Below are 19095 nucleotides of genomic sequence, written 5' to 3' on the forward strand. Positions count from 1 at the left end.
ACCACTGAATTCATCCTGCACCCAGTCCTGCAAATCAAAACATAAAGCTTTTATTGAAACCTTTATTGGTACCTACATCTCTATAAGTAAATAAATTTTTTGAGCAATTTGAAATCATTACAGCTGAACTATTTGTGCCATTATTGACCTGGCCTTCATTCCCCAGGCTCTGTTCTGGGCAGGGTTCAGGTGTGCAGGCTGGGAAATCTCCTTCCCTCACCTTCCTGCCTCACTTCTATTTTTCCCTTTCCAGAGCCTTTTCACAGCTGATTTCAGCACTGGAAAAGTGGAGGAAATGTTTTTTTGATGTATCATGAAACGTTTTGTAATTTCTCAGTGGTTGCCAGCCAGCAATAATATTTTTTCAAACCGTTTTCTTTGACATGGGAGAACCCATCTACAAGTTTGGTTTTAAAAATTTATTTATTTATTTATTTATTTAGCAGCAAAGGAGGGACTTCTGTTGTAGCTACAGCCTTAAGAATTGATATTTTGAGGTATTTAAGAGAATCCCTTTAACGGAGGTAAGGTCGAGCTCCCAAGAGGGATTCAGTGGAGGCCCTTGGTATCCAGTTACTGGGGGAAGCCCAGCGTCCTGCTCTCGGTGGGTCAGAGCCGGGCGGGGTTCTCAGGACGCCCAGCACAGCTCCTGCCCGGGTTTGGGCTCGGCTGCCCTGCGACGGACCGAGCTCCTTTCACCCCCGTGCCGTGAGGGGAACTGCCGGCCCCGCCCCTGCCCCGCCCGACCCCTTCCCCAAGCCCCGCCCCTCCTCGCCCCGCCCAATCAGGATTTCCCGAGCTGCCTCGCGCCGCCGTGACGCGCCGCCCCGAGTGAGCTCACACCCAATGGGTGGCCGCCTTACAAAGCGCCGTTGTGCGGCCACACAGAGCCGCGCGCCGATTGGCCGTGGCCCTGGAGGCGCTTCCGGCCATGCTGCGCCGGGCGCGATTGCATCATGGCGGGACGGAGGTGAGCGGGGGGGGCCCGGCCGGAGCCTCGGTCCCTCACGGCCCGGCCGGGCTGAGCTCCGTGCGGCCGGTCCGACACACCAGAGCGGGCCGGCTCCAGCGCCGTGCCGGGGAGCGGCTCCTTCAGGGTGTCCCGGGAGGCGGCGGCTCCCGGGCCGGCAGTGCCGGTGCTGTCACGGCGGGAGCGGCTGCGGCCGGGCTTGCGGCTCCCTGCGGCCTTGGGCGTTGTTAGCTCGTGTGTTCTGAGTGTACAGCGTCCCGTTCATGTGCGTGATTTACTGCCTGGGTGCTGTGCGGATTTATTGCTTTTTCGGCAATTTAGGGATTACTTAGAGGAGGTGCTTATTAAAGGGTAGCCTGGTGCCTTATTGCAGGGCTTCATGCTTAGCAAGGCTTGGGTTCATCAGTTATTTGTATTGCAGGGCTTCATGCTTAGCAAGGCTTGAGTTCATTAGTTATTTGTATTGCAGGGCTTCATGCTTAGCAAGTCTTGGTTTCCTTAGTTATTTGTACAAAGAACTTACAGTCCCTTACAATGTGTAATACCTTAAGCATTCCCTTCAATATCCTTTTAACTGGGGGGTTGATGAATGCACCCTTTTTATTGCTGCAGCTGCAGTGATTTTGATATCTCCAGCAAACTTTGGCTTCCACACCCTTTCTGAGGCTTTAATTCGGTTTGGTGGTGACACCTTTAGAAAGCAGCTGTCAGGTGATAGAATTAATTTGTCACATGAAAGCAGTGTTCAGTAACTCAGCTGATGCTGGTTTCTGAGTTTTTATTAAAAAGATGTAGTTCAAAGTTATTTCAAGATAACCTAGATTTCCTTTGTTCCCAATGATGTTACATTTTTAATCAATGTAGCAGGATGACAACAAACATTTCCTAAGCCAGCACAAGATACAGTGTAAAACTGGGCTCTTGCATAGCATGAAATGTTTGTATCTAAGGACAGCATTAATTGATGAGTGTGCTTATTGTTTTAGCAATGTTTTAATTGGCCTCTCAATGTTAAAGCAAATCCTTGCAGGGGGACAGCTGGGCTGGTGTTGCAGTTTTATTCCCTGGATAAGACACAAGGTTTTCAGAAGTAATGTTTGTTCTGTAGTTCAGTGTTCTGTTCCCATCCTTCCTTCCTTTTGTTTTAAACTTTGCTGTTTGCACCCCTTCTTGAAATGGAGAATTTTGATGATCAGGTGAATGGTTTAGACTGATGTTACTCCAGAACAGGACCTGAAAAGACAGAAATGGGTGCTAGATGTGGAAAATATGGAAAATGGAGCATTGTTTGACTTTGGAGAAAGCAGCTGTATGTGGAGAAAGGAAGCTCCTTGTCTTTGGAGGGAGCTTTGGTCTCTTTTATAGAATAGTTTGTGGGAGAAGGTGACTGGAACAAGAATAAGAGACTGATCATAAACCCCTGGAAATCAGAAACCTTTTGTTCACCTTTAGTTCATCCTGTGTTTTTATATTTATCATTTCTCAGGTGACAAAATGATTAATATAATGAAATCCACTTTGTTTTAATCACATATGTGATGTATGGGAAGTACAGCAATATTTCTCAGATGTGGGTTCACTTTATTCATAGTGGTGTTTTAACTGAATTTTTATTGTTTCTTAAAAAATTAATATTTAAAAAAAGTTAATGGGAACTTGCTTTTATGGTTTTAATGCATGTTTTTTTTTGCTTGTAGATAAGAAGCCCAGCTTAAGTCTCTGACTGCTGTAGCACAATCTCCAAATTTTGACACCTTTGCTAGTGAATGTTGTTATCCTCTAAAAAAGTGAGTGTACTTAATAAAAAGTTAGTTAATGGTGCATTGTCTTAAACTTTAACACTTCTTGTCTGCTTCATGTGTTTTCTGATCTCTGTAGATGTGGTGTTGTATGAAAGTGGGGTTTACTAGATGTGTTTGTATAATTTTTGTAATATGGTTTGTGATGTTTTTGCTCACACTGTGTTCAAAGTAATGAAGTTATTCTCCATTATTTTGTGATTGAAAATAACTAGATTGCTTATAACAAGCTTTTTTTTTCTGTGCTGTAGGGGTATTCATACCTCTGTCTATAGAATGATTGTTGTACTTTGGCTTTTTTTCTCAGCTGAGCTTGAGCCATGGCAAGATTTTCAATGTGCTTTTTGCCTTTTAAGTCAGTCTGTTTAAAATTCTGTTTAAAATTCTAAATCTCCATAAAATTCTGGTTTGTATTTTGTAAAATATAACGGGGAGTGATGGTTGCGCATTAATTCCCAGCAGTATTTCCCCCCCCCGCTCCTGATGCAGTGAAGTGCTGCTGTTGCTGAGGGTGTGGTGGTTTGTGCCCTGTGGTTGCTGGACACTGCTGTGCCTGTGCAGTGCTTCAGTTGGAGAATGGGCCCACAGTGACCCTGGGGCAACGCAGGGAGGCTGTGAGCCCTGAGCAGCCTCCTCAGCCCTGCCCCAGGCACACCCCGAACCAGCCTGCCTCTGCTTCCTCACAGCTGGCCAGGCTCCAGACACTTTGTAGCTACACTGATTTGGGAGTTACGCTGATTTATACTGAGCTGGGGCTGAGCAGAACATGCAGATCCCTGAGCTGAGTTTGTATTTGAGCTGCCCCAGACAAAGGGAGGAATGGTGAATCTGACTCCCATGTTCTCAGAAGGCTCATTTATTGTTTTATGTTACTATATTATATTAAAGAATGCTAAACTATACTAAAGAGTACAGAAAGGATACTTACAGAATGCTAAAAAGATAATAATGAAAACTTGTGACTCTCTCCAGAGTCCTGACACAGCTTGGCCCTGACTGGCCAGAGAGTGAAAACAACTCCCAGCAGAATCCAATGGAACAATCACCTGTGGGCAAACAATCTCCAAACACATTCCAGACTAGCAAAACACAGGAGAAGCAAATGAGATAAGGATTGTTTCCCTTTTCTCTGAGGCTTCTCAGCTTCCCAGGAGAAAAATCCTGGGCAAAGGGATTTTTTGAAAAAATGTGACATGGAGCTGAGTAGAACATGCAGATCCTTAAACCTCAGGTCAGCTGGCTTGTGGGAGATAAAAGCTTTAAGGCTGAATTATTTTATCAGTTCCATTGTCTCTGTGATCAAGTCACAGTCTAATCAGTGCTCTGAGGCAGAATGGTGAAAACTCCAGGTTGTGTAGAGTAACTCACTGTGCTCAGGCTGGTTGTTACCTTTCAAAATACATCCAGGCCATGTCCACATGTTCCTTGTCAGCCTCTGATTTCCCTTCCAAATGCTGTGTTGCCTGTGCTCCAGGTCGTGGGATTCTCAATTATAATAATGTGATAAAGGATAATTTGGGTTTGTTAGTGGAGAGAATGATTTGTCATGAATACAAAAGTGATGGAGTTGGTCTGTAGCACATTTTTTCATAGGGGTTGAAGCCTTGAGCTGGCAGTTTTTGTGGTGTTCTGGGTTCTGTTTAAGGAAATGTTTTGGAGCTCCAGCTGTATCTGGAAGAATTGTCTTCATGCATTTGCCTTTGCTGCTTTATGGTCAGTATTTATAAATCTGAGTAAATCCCAAAACTCAGGCCTTGTGCTGTTACTTGTAATTCTCTAATGCTGAGTGCAACTCAAGCTGTAGTAGCTACTTCTGGTGTAAATGTGCTCAGGAGCAGCAGCACTGAAGTGAGAGGTGGAAGAACCCTTTTATCCTTTAGCATCATCTGTTACAACCTTCATAACCAATTTTCTCCTTATAGGGAGCTGCTGTCTTAAAACAGAGCTTTGTTTAGTTCTTGCTGTGGCATTTTATTGACCCCTTTCTATCTCATAGCAGCTCTGGAACCAGGCAACTGCTGTGTGTTCCTAATAGTGTTGAGAATTCCTCTTCCCTGTGTTGCTTGTACACAAGTGGCCTGTACAAGTTTTTATGTACTTATAAAACTCATGTTCATCTTTGCAGTTTTTCAGCTGTGCTCTCTGCAGTCTGGCTGCTTTTATGGGCATCTGAGATTGCTGGCACAGCCTGATGGAAAATGCTCCTTTAAACATCTAAAAAGTTTGTGAATAGATGAACAAGGAAAAGTTGCTCTTTCTTCAGTAGTTGAAAGTGAAACTCTGATAAAAACTGGTGCTGAAGGGTCAGTTTGAACTCAGAGGCTTTTCCTGAAGAAAACCCCTGTAACCAAAACATAATTTTCCCTTTGACTGTTTTCTCTGGGAAACAGAAATAAAAACATGATAAAAAAGGGAACAATCCTAGTTGAATGAATGGAGAATCCTTTTCCTGTTCCAAAACTTTGGTGTGAGTCAGTCAAAATTAGGCTTTTTTTAGAATTGAGTGCTTGCTTCCATGCCTGCAATGAATCAGGCTCTTCGGATTGGTGATGTGGGTTTGAAAGATAAAAGCTGTATTTGTAGAGTTATTTTTTCTCACTTCTGTTCAATGTGTCTTTTTCTCTTATCGATCTTTGTTGGGAAAGAATGGTTCAACAAGTCCCAGAAAACATAAACTTTCCAAACGAGGAAGAGAAGATCTTGACACTCTGGAAAAATCTAAATTGTTTCAAGGAATGCCTGAAGCAATCAAAGAACAGACCTAGGTAAGAATTGTTAAAAGCTGCAGCAATTGTGTGTGGCAGTGCAGGGCTGGCTTGGCTGTGGTTACTCTTTGTTTTTCCTTGATTCTGTAAACAGCAGCTGCTCCCTTTGCCAGCAGCAAGCCTGGCTCTTTCTGCTGTCGCTTTATATTTCACTTGGTGAAGATCAGTGTTCAAACCCTTGTAATGAACCTGTAATTTCCTGCCTTGTGGGTTGGTAAGAGAAATGGGGAGGGAAGCAAGGAGCTCTTCCCACTGTGCTGGGTGTGCCATGGAACAGGCTGGGATGTTCCCTGCAGTGCCACTGCCAGCACCTGATGATGGAGGAGGAAGGAATGGACATTTTCCAAGTGAAACACAAGTAGTGCAAGCATGGAGTCACCTGTCACTGACCTGCTGCTCAGTTTTTGCAGTTTTTATGAGGAATGTTTTGTGTTGTAGGTTCAACTTCTACGACGGCCCCCCGTTTGCCACGGGGCTCCCCCACTATGGCCACATTCTTGCAGGAACCATCAAAGACATTGTGACCAGATTTGCTCATCAGAGTGGTTTCCATGTTGAGAGGAGGTTTGGCTGGGATTGCCATGGCTTGCCTGTGGTATGTGTCAGGAATTTACTGCAGATACTTCTGTAGGTTCTTCTCTCCCTGTTGTTCCCTGCTTATCACTCATATTTCTGTTGCTTTTATGCCTGACATTGTTGCTAAAAGAGAAATGGAAGTTCCTTGTCCAGTGTGTTTCTCTGGCTTTTGTGTGTGGTGAGTTCAGGAGCTTCCTTCTGGTCATTGCTATGAACCTGTATTTATTTGGCTCATATTTCAGAAAGTGGTGTTTTGTTTATTTTTCTAAAGAAACTAAAGAAACAGTCACACCAGAGTGAGCCTGTGAAATCCCTGCCTAGTTCAGGTGCAGCTCCCATGAAATCCCAAAAGGTTAAAGGAGGCCCCTGAGCCTCATTAGAATGCACAGGACACAGAGTATCCAGGAGACTCCTGAAGGCTTTTGCTAACAGGCTGTTTTGTTTGGCTGTTTTCCATGCTCCAGGAATATGAGATTGACAAGACTTTGGGCATTAAAGGGCCAGAGGATGTGGCAAAGATGGGCATTGAAGCTTACAACAAAGAGTGCAGAGGGATTGTCATGAGATATGCCAAGGAGTGGGAGGTGAGTGCAGGCTCAGTCCATGTACTGCTGAGCATTTCTAAATGTGTTTGTGCAGAAGTGTTTCAGGTGGGGGGAACTTCATCATTTTCTGTGATTGTGTGCATAAATCTCATGCCTTTAAGCTCCTGTGTTTCTCCCCTGTGATCCTGAAAGGGAACAAAAAGAGGCCCTTTGTGGCTTGGAACAGACACTGCTGTGCTGTCAGGAGAAGGTTACTGGCAGGTTACCTGGAGCTGAAAGTGTCTGATGAGCTACACTGAACAAATAACAGATATGTTGAGCATTGTCTCTTTCTTTGTGTCTTCTCTTGTATAGAAAATTGAAAGATCTGTCTGGTTTTCTAATGGAGCCATTAAAGAAAATTACCATTACCCTCACTGCTTTTCTGCTCCTCCTTCCCCACAGTCTTTTCACTGCCAGAGTGCAGGGCGGCAGCTTGTGTTTTTGGAATAACAGAAATTCTCACATCTGATTTTGTCACCAGAGGTGTGGGTAAACCCTCAGTCTTCCCAGAGAATATTGGTGTCAGTTTTTCATCCCAGGAATACAGGGAGAGTGTTGGTGTCTCCAAGTTTGAAGAATGGTAGTTCTCTAAAAAGATTTCCAATAAAGCTTCATCTTAACCATAATTTTTTTTCCTAGGCAGAACAGTCCTAATTAGTTTAATTTTTTCCTCCTGCAAAGGCTCTTCTACTACATCCCACTCCTCTGCATGTTTCTAGTCCTGCTGTATTTCTTTTCAAGGAAATAGGAGTTTCTTACTTGAGTATCACTTGCCTCTTGCCCTTGGGAGCATGAAGACACCAGAGGTGCCTTGGGTAGAGTAACTGTGGTCTAAACCTCAGTGAGGGGCTGGATGAAAAGCAGACAGTTTGTTTTTTTCAAATTACACTCTGAAATGTTGTATTTCAAACCCATCATTGATAATTCTTTATTGCTTTTAGAAATAAAAACAGCAAGATTCATTCTGGTTTGTTGTGGTGGTTTAACCCCAGCTGGCAGCCAAGTACCAAAGAGTGGAGATAAGAACAGTTTAATTGAAACAAAATAAAATATTAGAATGATAATAATAATTATAAAAGAGGACAGAGGGAGGAATAAAAGCCAGGAAAACCGAGTGATGGCCAGCCCAGTGATTCACAGCTCCTGGCCAAGTCCCCCCAGTTCTCTGCTGGGCATGATGTCCTGTGCTGTGGAATGTCCCTTTGGCCAGCTGGGATCAGCTGTCCTGGCTTTTCTTTGTCCTGGCTCTTCTCCCACCCAGCTCCTTGTGCAGCTCCTGGCTGGCACAGCCTGGGAAACTGAGAACTCCTTGTTTGGGACAAGCAAGACTCAGCAGCACCTAAGCCAGCAGTGGGTTAACAACATTATTCCCATCCTAAATCCAGAACACAGCACTGGACAGCTATGAAGAAGAAAGTTAATTTTGTCCCAGCCACACCTGGAACATTTGTGGTTCATTTTCCATACCTTTTAACTTGCTGTGCTTCAGCAGCTGGTGTTTTTGCAGTGCTGGTTAGTGCAAGCACTTGATCTTTTGGGTGGTGAATGGATTTTTTTTTTGTTTTGTTCATAAACTTGTGTGTATGTGTATTTTAGATGATAAATAAAAATAACGAAATTTGTTTAAACTGAAATATTTTGGAATAGTGCTGTGAGAGGAATTACCAGCATTCCTGTTGGATCATTTGTTTTCTGCCTGGAGTGGTTAGCAAATATTTGAGCCTTTATGAAAAAATAGTAAAGGTTCCTTGGCTGTGTGAGATCTCACAATGCTGTGACCAGACATACTGCTCCAACTCTGTGAATCCTTGTGCTAATCAATCCTAGGCTGTGGATCTTATAGAGGAATGTCAGAGTGGCTTAAAGGTCAGGATGGAAACTGATCCATGTCAGAGCTCAGGTGTGGTATGAAAATGCAGAGCTGAGGGAGTGAATGTTTTGTGTTCCCTCGGCTGGTCTGCCATTCGGTGTGGGCTCTGTTAGCAGAGTCAGGACAGCTGTCCCTGCCTTGGCTCTCTGCAGTGCTGGGGGGTTTGGGTGGCTGTGAAATCCCACTTGTCCCAGTGAATCCCACAGCTGGCTCATTCCTCATCAGTGTCTGAGTGTGACCATGGCCTGTCCTGAGCCAGGGGTGGCACCTGTCACTGCTGGGGCTCTGGCAGCCCTCTCATGGCTCTGGGCAGGCACAGAAGGCAGCTGGCCCTGGAAGGGTTTGAGAACTTGTCATGTATCAATTTCTCTCAGCATTGCTTTGTCTTCAAGTTACATCATGTTTGGATGGAGCTGAAAGCTGAGAGAGTTCTGGGTTTTCACTGTCTCTGCAACAAGTAGTCTTAAAAATAGAAGTGTGACCACTGTCATGAAAAGCAATTTTCAGGCATTTGAACCTTGGCTGAACCTTGAGGGGATCCACCATTTCTGTCTGATGGATGGTCCAATGATCTACTGTTCTTGCTGTGTTGAACACATTTACCTGATGTGTGACCTTGGTTCTAAATAACCATGCTCATGGTTTCATTCCTTCCTTACTTCTGCCTGTATGAGTACATTGTTTGGAACTATTATCAGGCTAAAATACTTTGTAGATGTATTTCATTGAGATGGGACAACACTGCACTTAAAATCCAGCTGATTTTTATTTTACAGAATAAATATTTGTAATGTATCCTGCTGATGCATTATTAAGATGCCTTTCAATCTGTTTTTGTGTCTTAACAGTTCAGTGTTACCAGATTAGGACGCTGGATTGACTTTGAAAATGACTATAAAACTCTTTACCCTGAGTTCATGGAGTCTGTGTGGTAAGTGAACACTCACTGCTTTGGGGATTTGAAATGTGAGAAAGGCTTCACTCATTGCAAACATGTATTGGTCCATCTGTCACTGGAACTGCTCAGAAAATGCCAAATGCATTTTCTAAAACATCAGGCAGAGGAATTAAAGTGATGTGAAATCTCTTGATGTCCAAGTGATGGAATGAATTTTCCCATTTTTTCCTTCTCCAGGATAGCAGGGCTTTGCAAAATAAAGTGCACCAACACTGCCCTGAAATCTTACTGCTCCATGCCAGCTTCAAAGCACTTCTGAAGATCTATTAATATGGTCCTTGGTTGGTTTAGGAAATTACATTCTAGCTCTGCATTCTTGATGTTCTTCACACTGTCAGCTGTAAATGGCAAACTGTCCAAGCTCAGTTTAGCTCCAAACCTCTCCTTCAAGCCTGATTTTAGAGGCTGTGAATCTGCTGTTATCTTTTTCTTGGCAGCACAGTTTGACAACTGCCGTGGACTCCTGGTGCAGAGCTTAATAAAATTTGGGTATTTTGGCAATGTGTTCAGGTTCTGTTGGGATTTCAGAAGACAAGAAAACCTTCCAGGTTAAGGATGAGCAGGTTGGTTTAACACAGTGAAGAAATGGCAGCTGTGAATCCTTTGGGTGATAGAATCACAAGGTGAATTCAACATCCATTGAAAAGCAAATTATGTGCATAATGAAGTATTGAATATTTGGTAATGTTAGCATTATTAATCAGCTTTAATTGTGTAGTTTCATAAAGTGCTGCCACTGGATTGACAGAGCTTTTAGATGTCCCTGCAGAGACATCTAAAAGAAGCCACTGCAGAGACTGAGGTGCCAGTGAGATTTCAGTGAGCAGTGGAGAGATGGTGGGAAGGCAGCAGATGTTTAACTCACTCAGCTGAAGAAACCCTGCATAATTATAAAGCCAAAACTGACAAGAAACCTTCATTTTGTAAATTATAGAAATACTTAGTGGCACCTCAAATCCTGTTTAACGGGCAGCTTAAAAACCAAACCTGCCTTGAGCTAGTTGCAGGGTCTCTCTCAGCAGCCCGAGCCTTTTTTTGGTGACTTTTTTATCCCACCACCTCTTCAAAAGGCAATTTCTGGTCTTTGACCTGTGTTACAGAGATCACCTCCTCTAATGCCTGATTTGATACAAACTCTACATTATATTGGATCTGAAAACTCAGTGAGATTTCAGGAAGCATGTAGGCAGACAGCCTCTTAATTTTGTACTTTTTTTGCTTCCTGATACTGTTAAGTTTCTGTTAAATCCTGTAATGAAACATTTTCTGTTTTAAAAATTGGGGTTTTTTTGGGAAGTCTCCTAGGACTCTCACAGGGCTGAAGCAGAAGATGCTTAAAGAGAGCTCTGTCACTGCACTTAGAGTGGTGCTTTTGGCAGGGTAATGCCCCATTTCCTAAAAATTAAACAAATTAAATGGTTAGCCAGGCAATCATCAGACCCACAAGGTGTTACTGAAGTTACTTTGCACGTCCCTCAGGAGTGTTAATTTGAGCTGTAGGTTCTAGAATGCTTCTCTCACAATTGATTCAATTTTTTCTGTGCTCCTTTTGAAATCCCTGAAAGTTTTAAATTTAGTGTCCAGCTATGTACAATGGAGAAACTGTAGCTTAATTTCTGCATTGGCTGCCCTGGAGACCATGTTGGCCTGTCCAGTGGTTTGACCTTGCTGTTGTTCTGTCTGTGGGAGTACAATGATGATTTTAGGTCCAGAAAAAATAACCTGGTTATGAAAATGGGAGTGGGCTTAGCATCTGTAGGTTTTGTGGTTAAGATATGGTGAGGAGTTTCTCTTTAGTCATATAATCAGCTCAACCAGTCTGTTTAGGTTGTTTTTTTTCTAGTCTGTAGCTTTTCCTGCAACTCTGGAATTTCTTTGTGACATGTGGTGTTTTCTTCCTTGTTTCTGTTGAGTTCAGGGAGAAAATCTAATACTGGTAATAAATGTTGTTTTCAGTGGTGGCTGATTTGATCCAAATCCTTTAGATTTGGAGTATTTAGGACTCAGACACCAAATACATCTGTTGTATGGTATCACTACAAAACAATCTTAATAAGCTCAGAATGTTGGAGAGCATTTCTTTATCTTTATAATTGGTCTGGTGGAAATGACTACTTTGTTGGCATTTTGATGCTGTCATATGATGACTGACTAAACTGAATTTTTAGCCTGCTAAATTTTGACTTAAAACAAAACATTCACTGGTAGAATTGTGGTATCCTGGCAGAATTTTTCAGGGGAGGATTGAAGGTTGGTGTCAGTGAGAGGTGATACTGCACTGGTTTTGCATGTTAAGATCCAATCAGCTCTGCACATACTGAATAACTTAAATAGAATTAGAACTTAAAAGCTCTGTACAACTTGTCCTGCAGCCAGCTGGATCTCAATTAAGAAGTGCCCTTCACTGGAACAGTGCAGTGAGTGATGTTCTTGAGCTGGCATGGCACAAACATGGAATATCTTCTTGCCTTTTCTTCATACAGCCACAAGGCACATCCAGTGAAATGGAGAGGAGTTTGGGAGCTTAAACTTCTCACTGAGGTGGTCTGAAAGAAACCTTTGGGAGTTGGAATAACTGTAAATGATTGTCCTCAGTTCTGGGTGTGGGTTCACCCCTGGGAAAAGCAACCCAGGTGGGATGAGGGGATGTTCTGCATCCCCAGGTGATGTCAGGGCTTTTCCTCTCCTCCTGCTCCTCTGAAGGGTGGCTCGAGCAGATTCCTGTCACCATCTAGTGCCCAAACGAGCAACTGCGGGCTGAGCTGGTAGAGACAGCCCTTGGTGACAGAGCTGTGGGAGGAGCTGCCCCGGAGAGCTGGGCTCACACCCTGAGACAGGCCCAGCACCCAGCACTAAACCAGAATGATGTCAGAGCAACAGATCTCTGAATAGAAATTCTCCCAGTAGATTTCTAGAAATAGATTTCTCCTAATAGAAATCCCTGTTGTATTGTGTATTCCATGACTAACGATTCTCTAGAGAGATACTGGTGATAAGAAGTGTGGTTTGCCCACTTTTCCATGAGTTATCTGTATTTTTTCCCCTCATTCTTGTGTTTCTTTTGTGCATTAAGTTCTCTAGTCTCCTTGTTGTTACCTTCTCACCATTCCAGTCTTGTTGTATCTCCTTACCTGTATTTTGGAGGAGGAAAACTGCAGCCCTATGGCTGACCTTTGGGATAAGTCTAGCATCAGTTTTAGATATTCAGATTTACTGTTATGCAGGTATTTTGCATTTCTGGCTTCACCCAGAATCTCTCAACAAACACACACCTCTGAAGGTTACAGCTTGGAGGGTAGACCTGGAACAGGATGATCTCTGTATGCCAGGATTTTAAAGCTTTCAGTGCTAGTTTAACACAGAATTTAACAACTTCTGTACTCAACAATTCCTAGGCCTTGGAACAAAGAAATACTTTTCATGCCTTTCTTCAGGAGCTGTCTTTCCAAGCTGCTATTCTAAAGATAGGTTGTGTTTGTTATTGGAATTCATGTTCCACTTAGGCTTATGATTTTTCTGATTCACATCCAGTGTTTTTTGAGTACTTCTTTTTTTTTTTTTTGTCCCTAAGCATCCGTTTGTGCATGTTGCTTTACTTTTAATTTCCTCTTGTTTTTCAAGTCTTGTCCATGAGTTGTAGGAAAACCTTTTCCTCAGGATTTCTGCTTCCCATGGTGCTGTTAGGATGCAGTGTTTGCTGAATTTAAAATGACAGGCTTCTTACATAGTGTGGTGTTTGTGCCTGGATTTGTTTGGTGGGTCTACAGAGGTTATAAAATTGTGCTTTTATCTTGGTGTGAACTGATGTGAGGTCACACAGCAATAATTTTGTCCATTTACCTGAAGTACCATGGATATGTTGAAATCATAGACCTCTGGATCCTGCTGTCCTAATGGCTACAGAGCTCTTTACAGAGGAAAAAAGGGGGGAAAGCACTTTATGTGTTTGAAAATAAATCTCAGTTATGAGGTAGTTTTGTGGAAAGATTGGAGTTCTCAAACCCTTAGAAAACCCTCAGATACTGATCATTGCAGACAGAGCCCCTTGATCCCTCAAAGGAATGGCATGAAGGGCTTGGGGAGCTCCAAGATCAAACCTTCTCTTTGACGTGAGCTGGATGGAGGTGTCTGAGAAGTGCAGCTTGCTTTTGGGTATGAGGGGTGCTGGATGTGGGATGCCAGGGCTGTTTGCAGTGCTGCATTGACTGATTCAGTATTTTTTAGAAGCAAAACTTCCATTTGCAGGAGTTTGGTTGTATCCATGTGCTGTTTGTGTGCTGTGTGTGTGACTTGGTTGAACAAATTCTGCAGGAAGGTTCTGGATTTTTGGGAGTTCTGGGGAGAGCAAGGCTTTGTTATTGACTGGGCTTGACCCCCATGACACTTCAGGAACAACAAACTCTTACCACTTTGGAAGTTAAACACTCCTTGCACCTTTAGGGACCAGATTCTCTTTGAACAAGAAGCTGAAATATGCATCTTGAATTGTGCCTTTTCCCAAACTGCATTTTTCTTCAGTAAAAGTCTGAGTGCTGCTCCCACAGCCAAGAGGATGCAACTAAATTTATTTATGTGTGAGGAGAAATGTAGCAGAATTAGAGGAACAGGATTTAATTTCTCATTTCTGTGAATAAATGCTTTGTTTGTTACTAGAAAGGAGCTCTGTGGTTTTCTTAGATTATTATTTTTTTTTCAGAAGGCACTGCATTTTCAATTTTGGCTTACAAACCTGGGTCCCTTTGTTGCAAAGTGTCAACATTTTTCAAACATAAGGGTTAAACCTTATGTATTTTCACTATGTTTTGTGAGGTAATTGCCTAAAATATTGTGATGATTTTAATCAAAGTATGATCTCTACCTGTCAGTGACTCTTACTGTCAGGACCATCTCATCTTTGGCAGGTGGGCTCTGCTGCAGGGAGCTCTTTGGGAATCAGCTCTGCTGGTCACACACCAGCAGCTTTTTGTTAAGGAAACCATTTTAGGTGCTTTTTAAGATAACAAAAGAATTTGTGTAGTGGTAATGAGGGCTATAACATCAAACAGCAGACTTGACTCAACTAGAATTCTGTTTGTTCTGCTGGAATGGTTGTATGAGGGGACAGATTGTGACAAACTCCAAAGAGGGCAGGAGGGATGGAGGAGCTCAGGGCAGGGATGAAGCTCAGGGCAGGTGTAGCCATGATACTTTCTGAAAAATCCTTTCCTTAGGATTTTTTCTCCTGAGAAGCTGAGAGGCCTCAGGAACAAAGTGTAAACAATGATTATCTGCTGCTGTGGAATGCAACAGGTGCATCTGTGATTGGTCTCATGTGGTTGTTCCTAATTAATGGCCAATCACAGTCAGCTGGCTCAGGCTGTCTGAGACACAAGCTTTTGTTATCATTCTTCTTTTTCTATTCTTAGCCAGCCTTCTTATGAAATCCTTTCTTTTATTCTTCTAGTATAGTTTTAATATGTATCATAAAATAATAAATCAAGCCTTCTGAAATATGGAGTCAAATCCTTATCTCTTCCCTCATCCTAAGACCCCTGTGAACATGGTCACAGGCAGGGATGGTGGACCTAGGACAGGGCTGTGCTCAGGGCAGGGATTCCCTCAGAGCCCACCCCTGCTCGGAGGGCACAGCTGGAGCCTGGGCTGTGCAGTGGGGTGGGATTGCCACAGGAGGGAGATGCTGGCCTGCATTGGGAGCTTGGCAGCTCCACTAGTGCTCACCTTTGCTGAGCAGCTCCCTGAGTTTACAGTTATATTTACAGCTGAATTAAATATTCAGTGTTTCTCTGGGTAGTTTTTGTGTGCTGTAGGCAGTGTTCTATAGAAAGGCAAGTGGAGCCTTTTTCTATAGGTGTTTCAGTTACTGTTTTTGAAAGGCAAATAGAACACCTTCAGTAGGAATGCTGTCACTTGTCACAGGCTGCATTAATTATGCTCTGAGGGGGTAAGCATGCATTTAAAGTTACTTTAACTCCCACAAAAACTTGTGCAGTTAGCCAGCTCAAATTTATATGCTGAAAGCTGGTGAAACTATATTCAGGGATCATTTTTATAAAAGACTGATCTGGATTTATACAAGTCTAAGTTGATAAATTTAAAATCTCCACCTTAAAATAGTCACTCACTGCTGTGTTTCAGATTTAGGTTGGGGGTCAGGCAGCCACATCTTGCTGTTGGTGACATTTCTTGTTTGAACAAGGTTTCTTTGGAGCTGTGTGTAAGGTAGGGGCACCTTTGTAGGAGTGCACAGCTCTGAGAGACTCCTGGCTTTGGCTCCTCTGTGGCAGAACTTGATGCTGCTGAAGGTCTCAGAGGCTTTTTCCATCTCAGACTTTGGATTATATAAATTTTCTGATGTTAATGACCACTCATAGCAGAGTTTTTGACTTCTATTGGAGGTCCATGGATGAATTTGTTTGGACTGCACATCTTTTCTGTGTTACATTCACTATTTTCTCCAGCTGCCTAATCTGCAGTGTAATAATTATTCTGATTAAAGCATCACAGGAATTCCATGTCAGCAAGCCAGGGCATGTCTCTTGGTATTCTTATTTTGGGCCACAGATAAAATCAGTGCAATAGTCTACTTGTGGTTTTTGTTGAAGATGATAATTTCAAGCACAGAAGACAAGACACTGACTGAAGCACAGGTCCAGATTCTCAAGCACAAAATGACAGCCTGCAGAAAGAAGTGCTGCTTGCCAGGACTGGGTTGGTTGCTTAGCAATGAGCTATTTATCTGCAAAGGGACCCAGAAAAGGGATCAGGATGGTTTGAAAACATAGTTTGAATAAAGGAGCTCTTAAAGTCAGCAGAGTTTAACAGTTTTGCTGTGAAATTCCAAACGAGGAGGCTCTGCAGCAGCTCTGATTTGTGAGTTGAAGCTGGCAGGATTATTTAAGGCTTGGCCTCTCCTGCCTTACAGCCTGCAGGCTGTGCCACTGAGTGTGCAAGTCAGCAGGATGGGAGAAGCTGATAAATGCTGATGATCCTTGAGGAAACCCTGGGCATTCAGGGTTTCTCCATCACATGGACACCTTGAGTTGTGTGAAGAGTTTCTCTGCCAGCTTCCATTCACCTTGAACACTGACTCACTTTGTCACTTGCAATATTAATATTGCTGTCTTGATTATTTCAAGAAAACATAAGGCTCCAGCTATGCTCCAGGCTGAACTGATGATTTCCTAAGCAGAGTTAGACCTTGGTGTGAGACTGATGTCTTGGTGAGGATCTGAGTTCAAAGTAGAACATTAAATTGCAGCACTGAGTTCATGGTTAACTGTGGTCTCCTGTGGAAATGCTCTCAGATGAGCAGGATTTACTTGAGATGACTCTGATTTGTGTCTGTGTCTCTGCTGCAGCTCTGGTTGCTGCAGCAGAAAATTAAGATCATGTGAGAAGTGAGCAGCCATGTCACTACAGCTCTTCTATAAGTTATGACTGATTTCAGCCTTGTTAAATGTTCAAATTTCAGGTGATCTTTGTATTCAGGAAATATGAGAAGGGATTTACATGGAACACAAATCCATATTGCTGGTTAATCCTTGTGCTGTGCACCACTGCATGGAATACCAAGCTGCTAGTACCATCCAAAGCCAAAATCTGCCAGAAATGCAGTTGTTGTATCAATTATCTCTCTGCCTTTTGACTTGCAAATATTGTCTTTAGTTTATGGTGTTTTTTTTTTTTTTTTAAGTGTCATTCAGAAAGAAACTCCAGCTAGAGCAGAAATTGTAAAATAAATGTTACAGTTTATTTACTAAATGTGAAACACCAAGTCATTCCTTGTTCCTTGTGTACTTCCAGGTGGGTTTTCAAGCAGCTCTATGACAAAGGCCTGGTGTATAGAGGGGTTAAGGTCATGCCTTTTTCTACTGCATGCAACACCCCCCTGTCCAACTTTGAGTCCCATCAGAACTACAAGGTAAGTTGCAATCAGATTTCTCTATTTTCTTCTGTAAAGCTTTTGTTCTTTTCACTTGGTGGTTCCTAAACATGTCATTACACTCCAAATTGGTGGTAAAATCTAGGTAAATTGGTTATTTTTAGTCATATTTTGATGTATTTGATTGGATCAGTTGATCTTAGACTTTTTCCTTGGTTACTACTTACAGATGTTTAAAGTACCCACTTTTTTTGTTGTGGCAAACTCCTCCCTCTCTGTGCTCTCAAGGCTTTGTTGCAGTGGTGGATTTTCAGAGCAGAGCTGCATTGTCCCTGTCTGTGCACATCTGAAGAGGATCTTTGGCAGGGTTTGAATCTTCTGTGAGGAAATTTGTAAGGAATGTCAAAGACTCTGTAGCTGTAGGATAATGGTTCTTCTAAAAATCATTAATTTACATTGGGAAACACCAGAAAATGTTCTACCCAATATAATGCAGGATTTACTGTGGTTTATAAAATGTTCCTTTAAAAATGAGTGACATGATGAAGCAAGTGCAGCTTCTCACTTGCAACAAACTCATGTTCATGTATGTGAAGGCAGAACTTGTGTCCCAATTTTCCAAATTCCACGTTAGTTTGTAGACAGAGGTTTTGTATCCCCTCCAATCCTGACCCAGGCCTCCACATCCTCACCTTGTAAATCTTCCACTTGCATTGTGAGAGCAGAGAGCTAGCACAGATTGTACATCTGGTCTCTATATCTTGCCTAAAAAAGGCCAGTTTTCTGGCCAAAAATAGTGGTTTTAAAACAAATGTTTAAATAGACTTGGAGTACAATGCAGCCCACAGATACCAGAGAGATACCAGAGCTTTCAGTGTTGCTGGAGGGCATTTGTACTGAAGAAAAAATGGTTTGTGATTTATGAAAGAGAGATTTGCAAAGAGATCTTGATATTTGTGACTGACAACTGAAATAATTACTTTTCTTGCTCTTATTGGCTGACATTTCATACAGGCTCAGATAAATGAGATTTCTTTAGGAAAAAGACCTTTTTGAAAGTTTGTATGTGTATCTATGTTCTCTTTTTCCATAATAAAGCTTGAAGCTCTTTTCTCTTCTTGAGTCTTAATGAAATATTTAGATGCTGTTTCTTACTCTAGAACCAGAGGTGTGTGTGGGTGGGATGCTGCTCTGCCACTCTATGCACAAATTACCTTTCTCATCTGCCAGAAGTGATGTTTGGAAGTTGTGGGTCTGTGAGCTGGCAGGATGTATTGTTGGTGAGCACAGTCATTCCTGGGTGTGAGGCAGCTGTTGCCTTTCTCTCAGTGGAAAGCAGCCTTTGGCTGCTGTTTATTGATCCTCTGAGAGCTGGGACACAGATCAGGAGCACAAAAAGCACCTTCAGAGCCAGAGCTGGGTGTCCAAGGCACACTGGAGTTGTCAATGCCAGCAGCTGCTACTGCGTTAAACTGAGGAAATGGTGTCTGCAGGTGAAATTCTAACAGCTAAAACCCTACACAACACATTACCTGCCAGCCTGGAGGGTATTTTTATACTTTCCCAGTTGTTTTTATCTCCTTGGTGAGATCAGTGAGGAGCCTGCAGTGCTGCCTCACCAGAACCGAGGGCTCCATCTCTGCCTGGTACTGAGCCTGGGCCATGGCTTATGTAATATTTATGTTTTA

The 19095-nt window shown here is 42.7% G+C and overlaps 1 protein-coding gene and 1 non-coding gene across 3 annotated transcripts in view; both read left to right on the forward strand.

The window, feature by feature from the left end:
* Nucleotides 1–900: 900 nt before the first annotated feature.
* The window catches only part of IARS1 (isoleucyl-tRNA synthetase 1), a 94787-nt gene continuing 76592 nt past the window's right edge, over nucleotides 901–19095 (forward strand). For both annotated transcript variants that reach the window (XM_059480044.1, XM_059480045.1), the window contains exons 1-7: nucleotides 901–970; nucleotides 2668–2757; nucleotides 5415–5534; nucleotides 5973–6129; nucleotides 6575–6694; nucleotides 9416–9498; nucleotides 17329–17446. In XM_059480044.1, coding sequence (XP_059336027.1) covers nucleotides 5416–5534; nucleotides 5973–6129; nucleotides 6575–6694; nucleotides 9416–9498; nucleotides 17329–17446 — 597 coding nt within the window. In that variant the 5' untranslated portion in view covers nucleotides 901–970; nucleotides 2668–2757; nucleotide 5415. The remainder of the gene's footprint in view (nucleotides 971–2667; nucleotides 2758–5414; nucleotides 5535–5972; nucleotides 6130–6574; nucleotides 6695–9415; nucleotides 9499–17328; nucleotides 17447–19095) is intronic.
* LOC132078384 (small nucleolar RNA SNORA84) lies at nucleotides 3295–3426 on the forward strand. Its single transcript, XR_009419261.1, has one exon. It is a non-coding gene; the product is annotated as a small nucleolar RNA SNORA84 (small nucleolar RNA).

This window comes from Ammospiza nelsoni, chromosome 11 (assembly GCF_027579445.1).
Source record: "Ammospiza nelsoni isolate bAmmNel1 chromosome 11, bAmmNel1.pri, whole genome shotgun sequence".
In the NCBI taxonomy this organism is placed as follows: Eukaryota; Metazoa; Chordata; class Aves; order Passeriformes; family Passerellidae; genus Ammospiza; species Ammospiza nelsoni.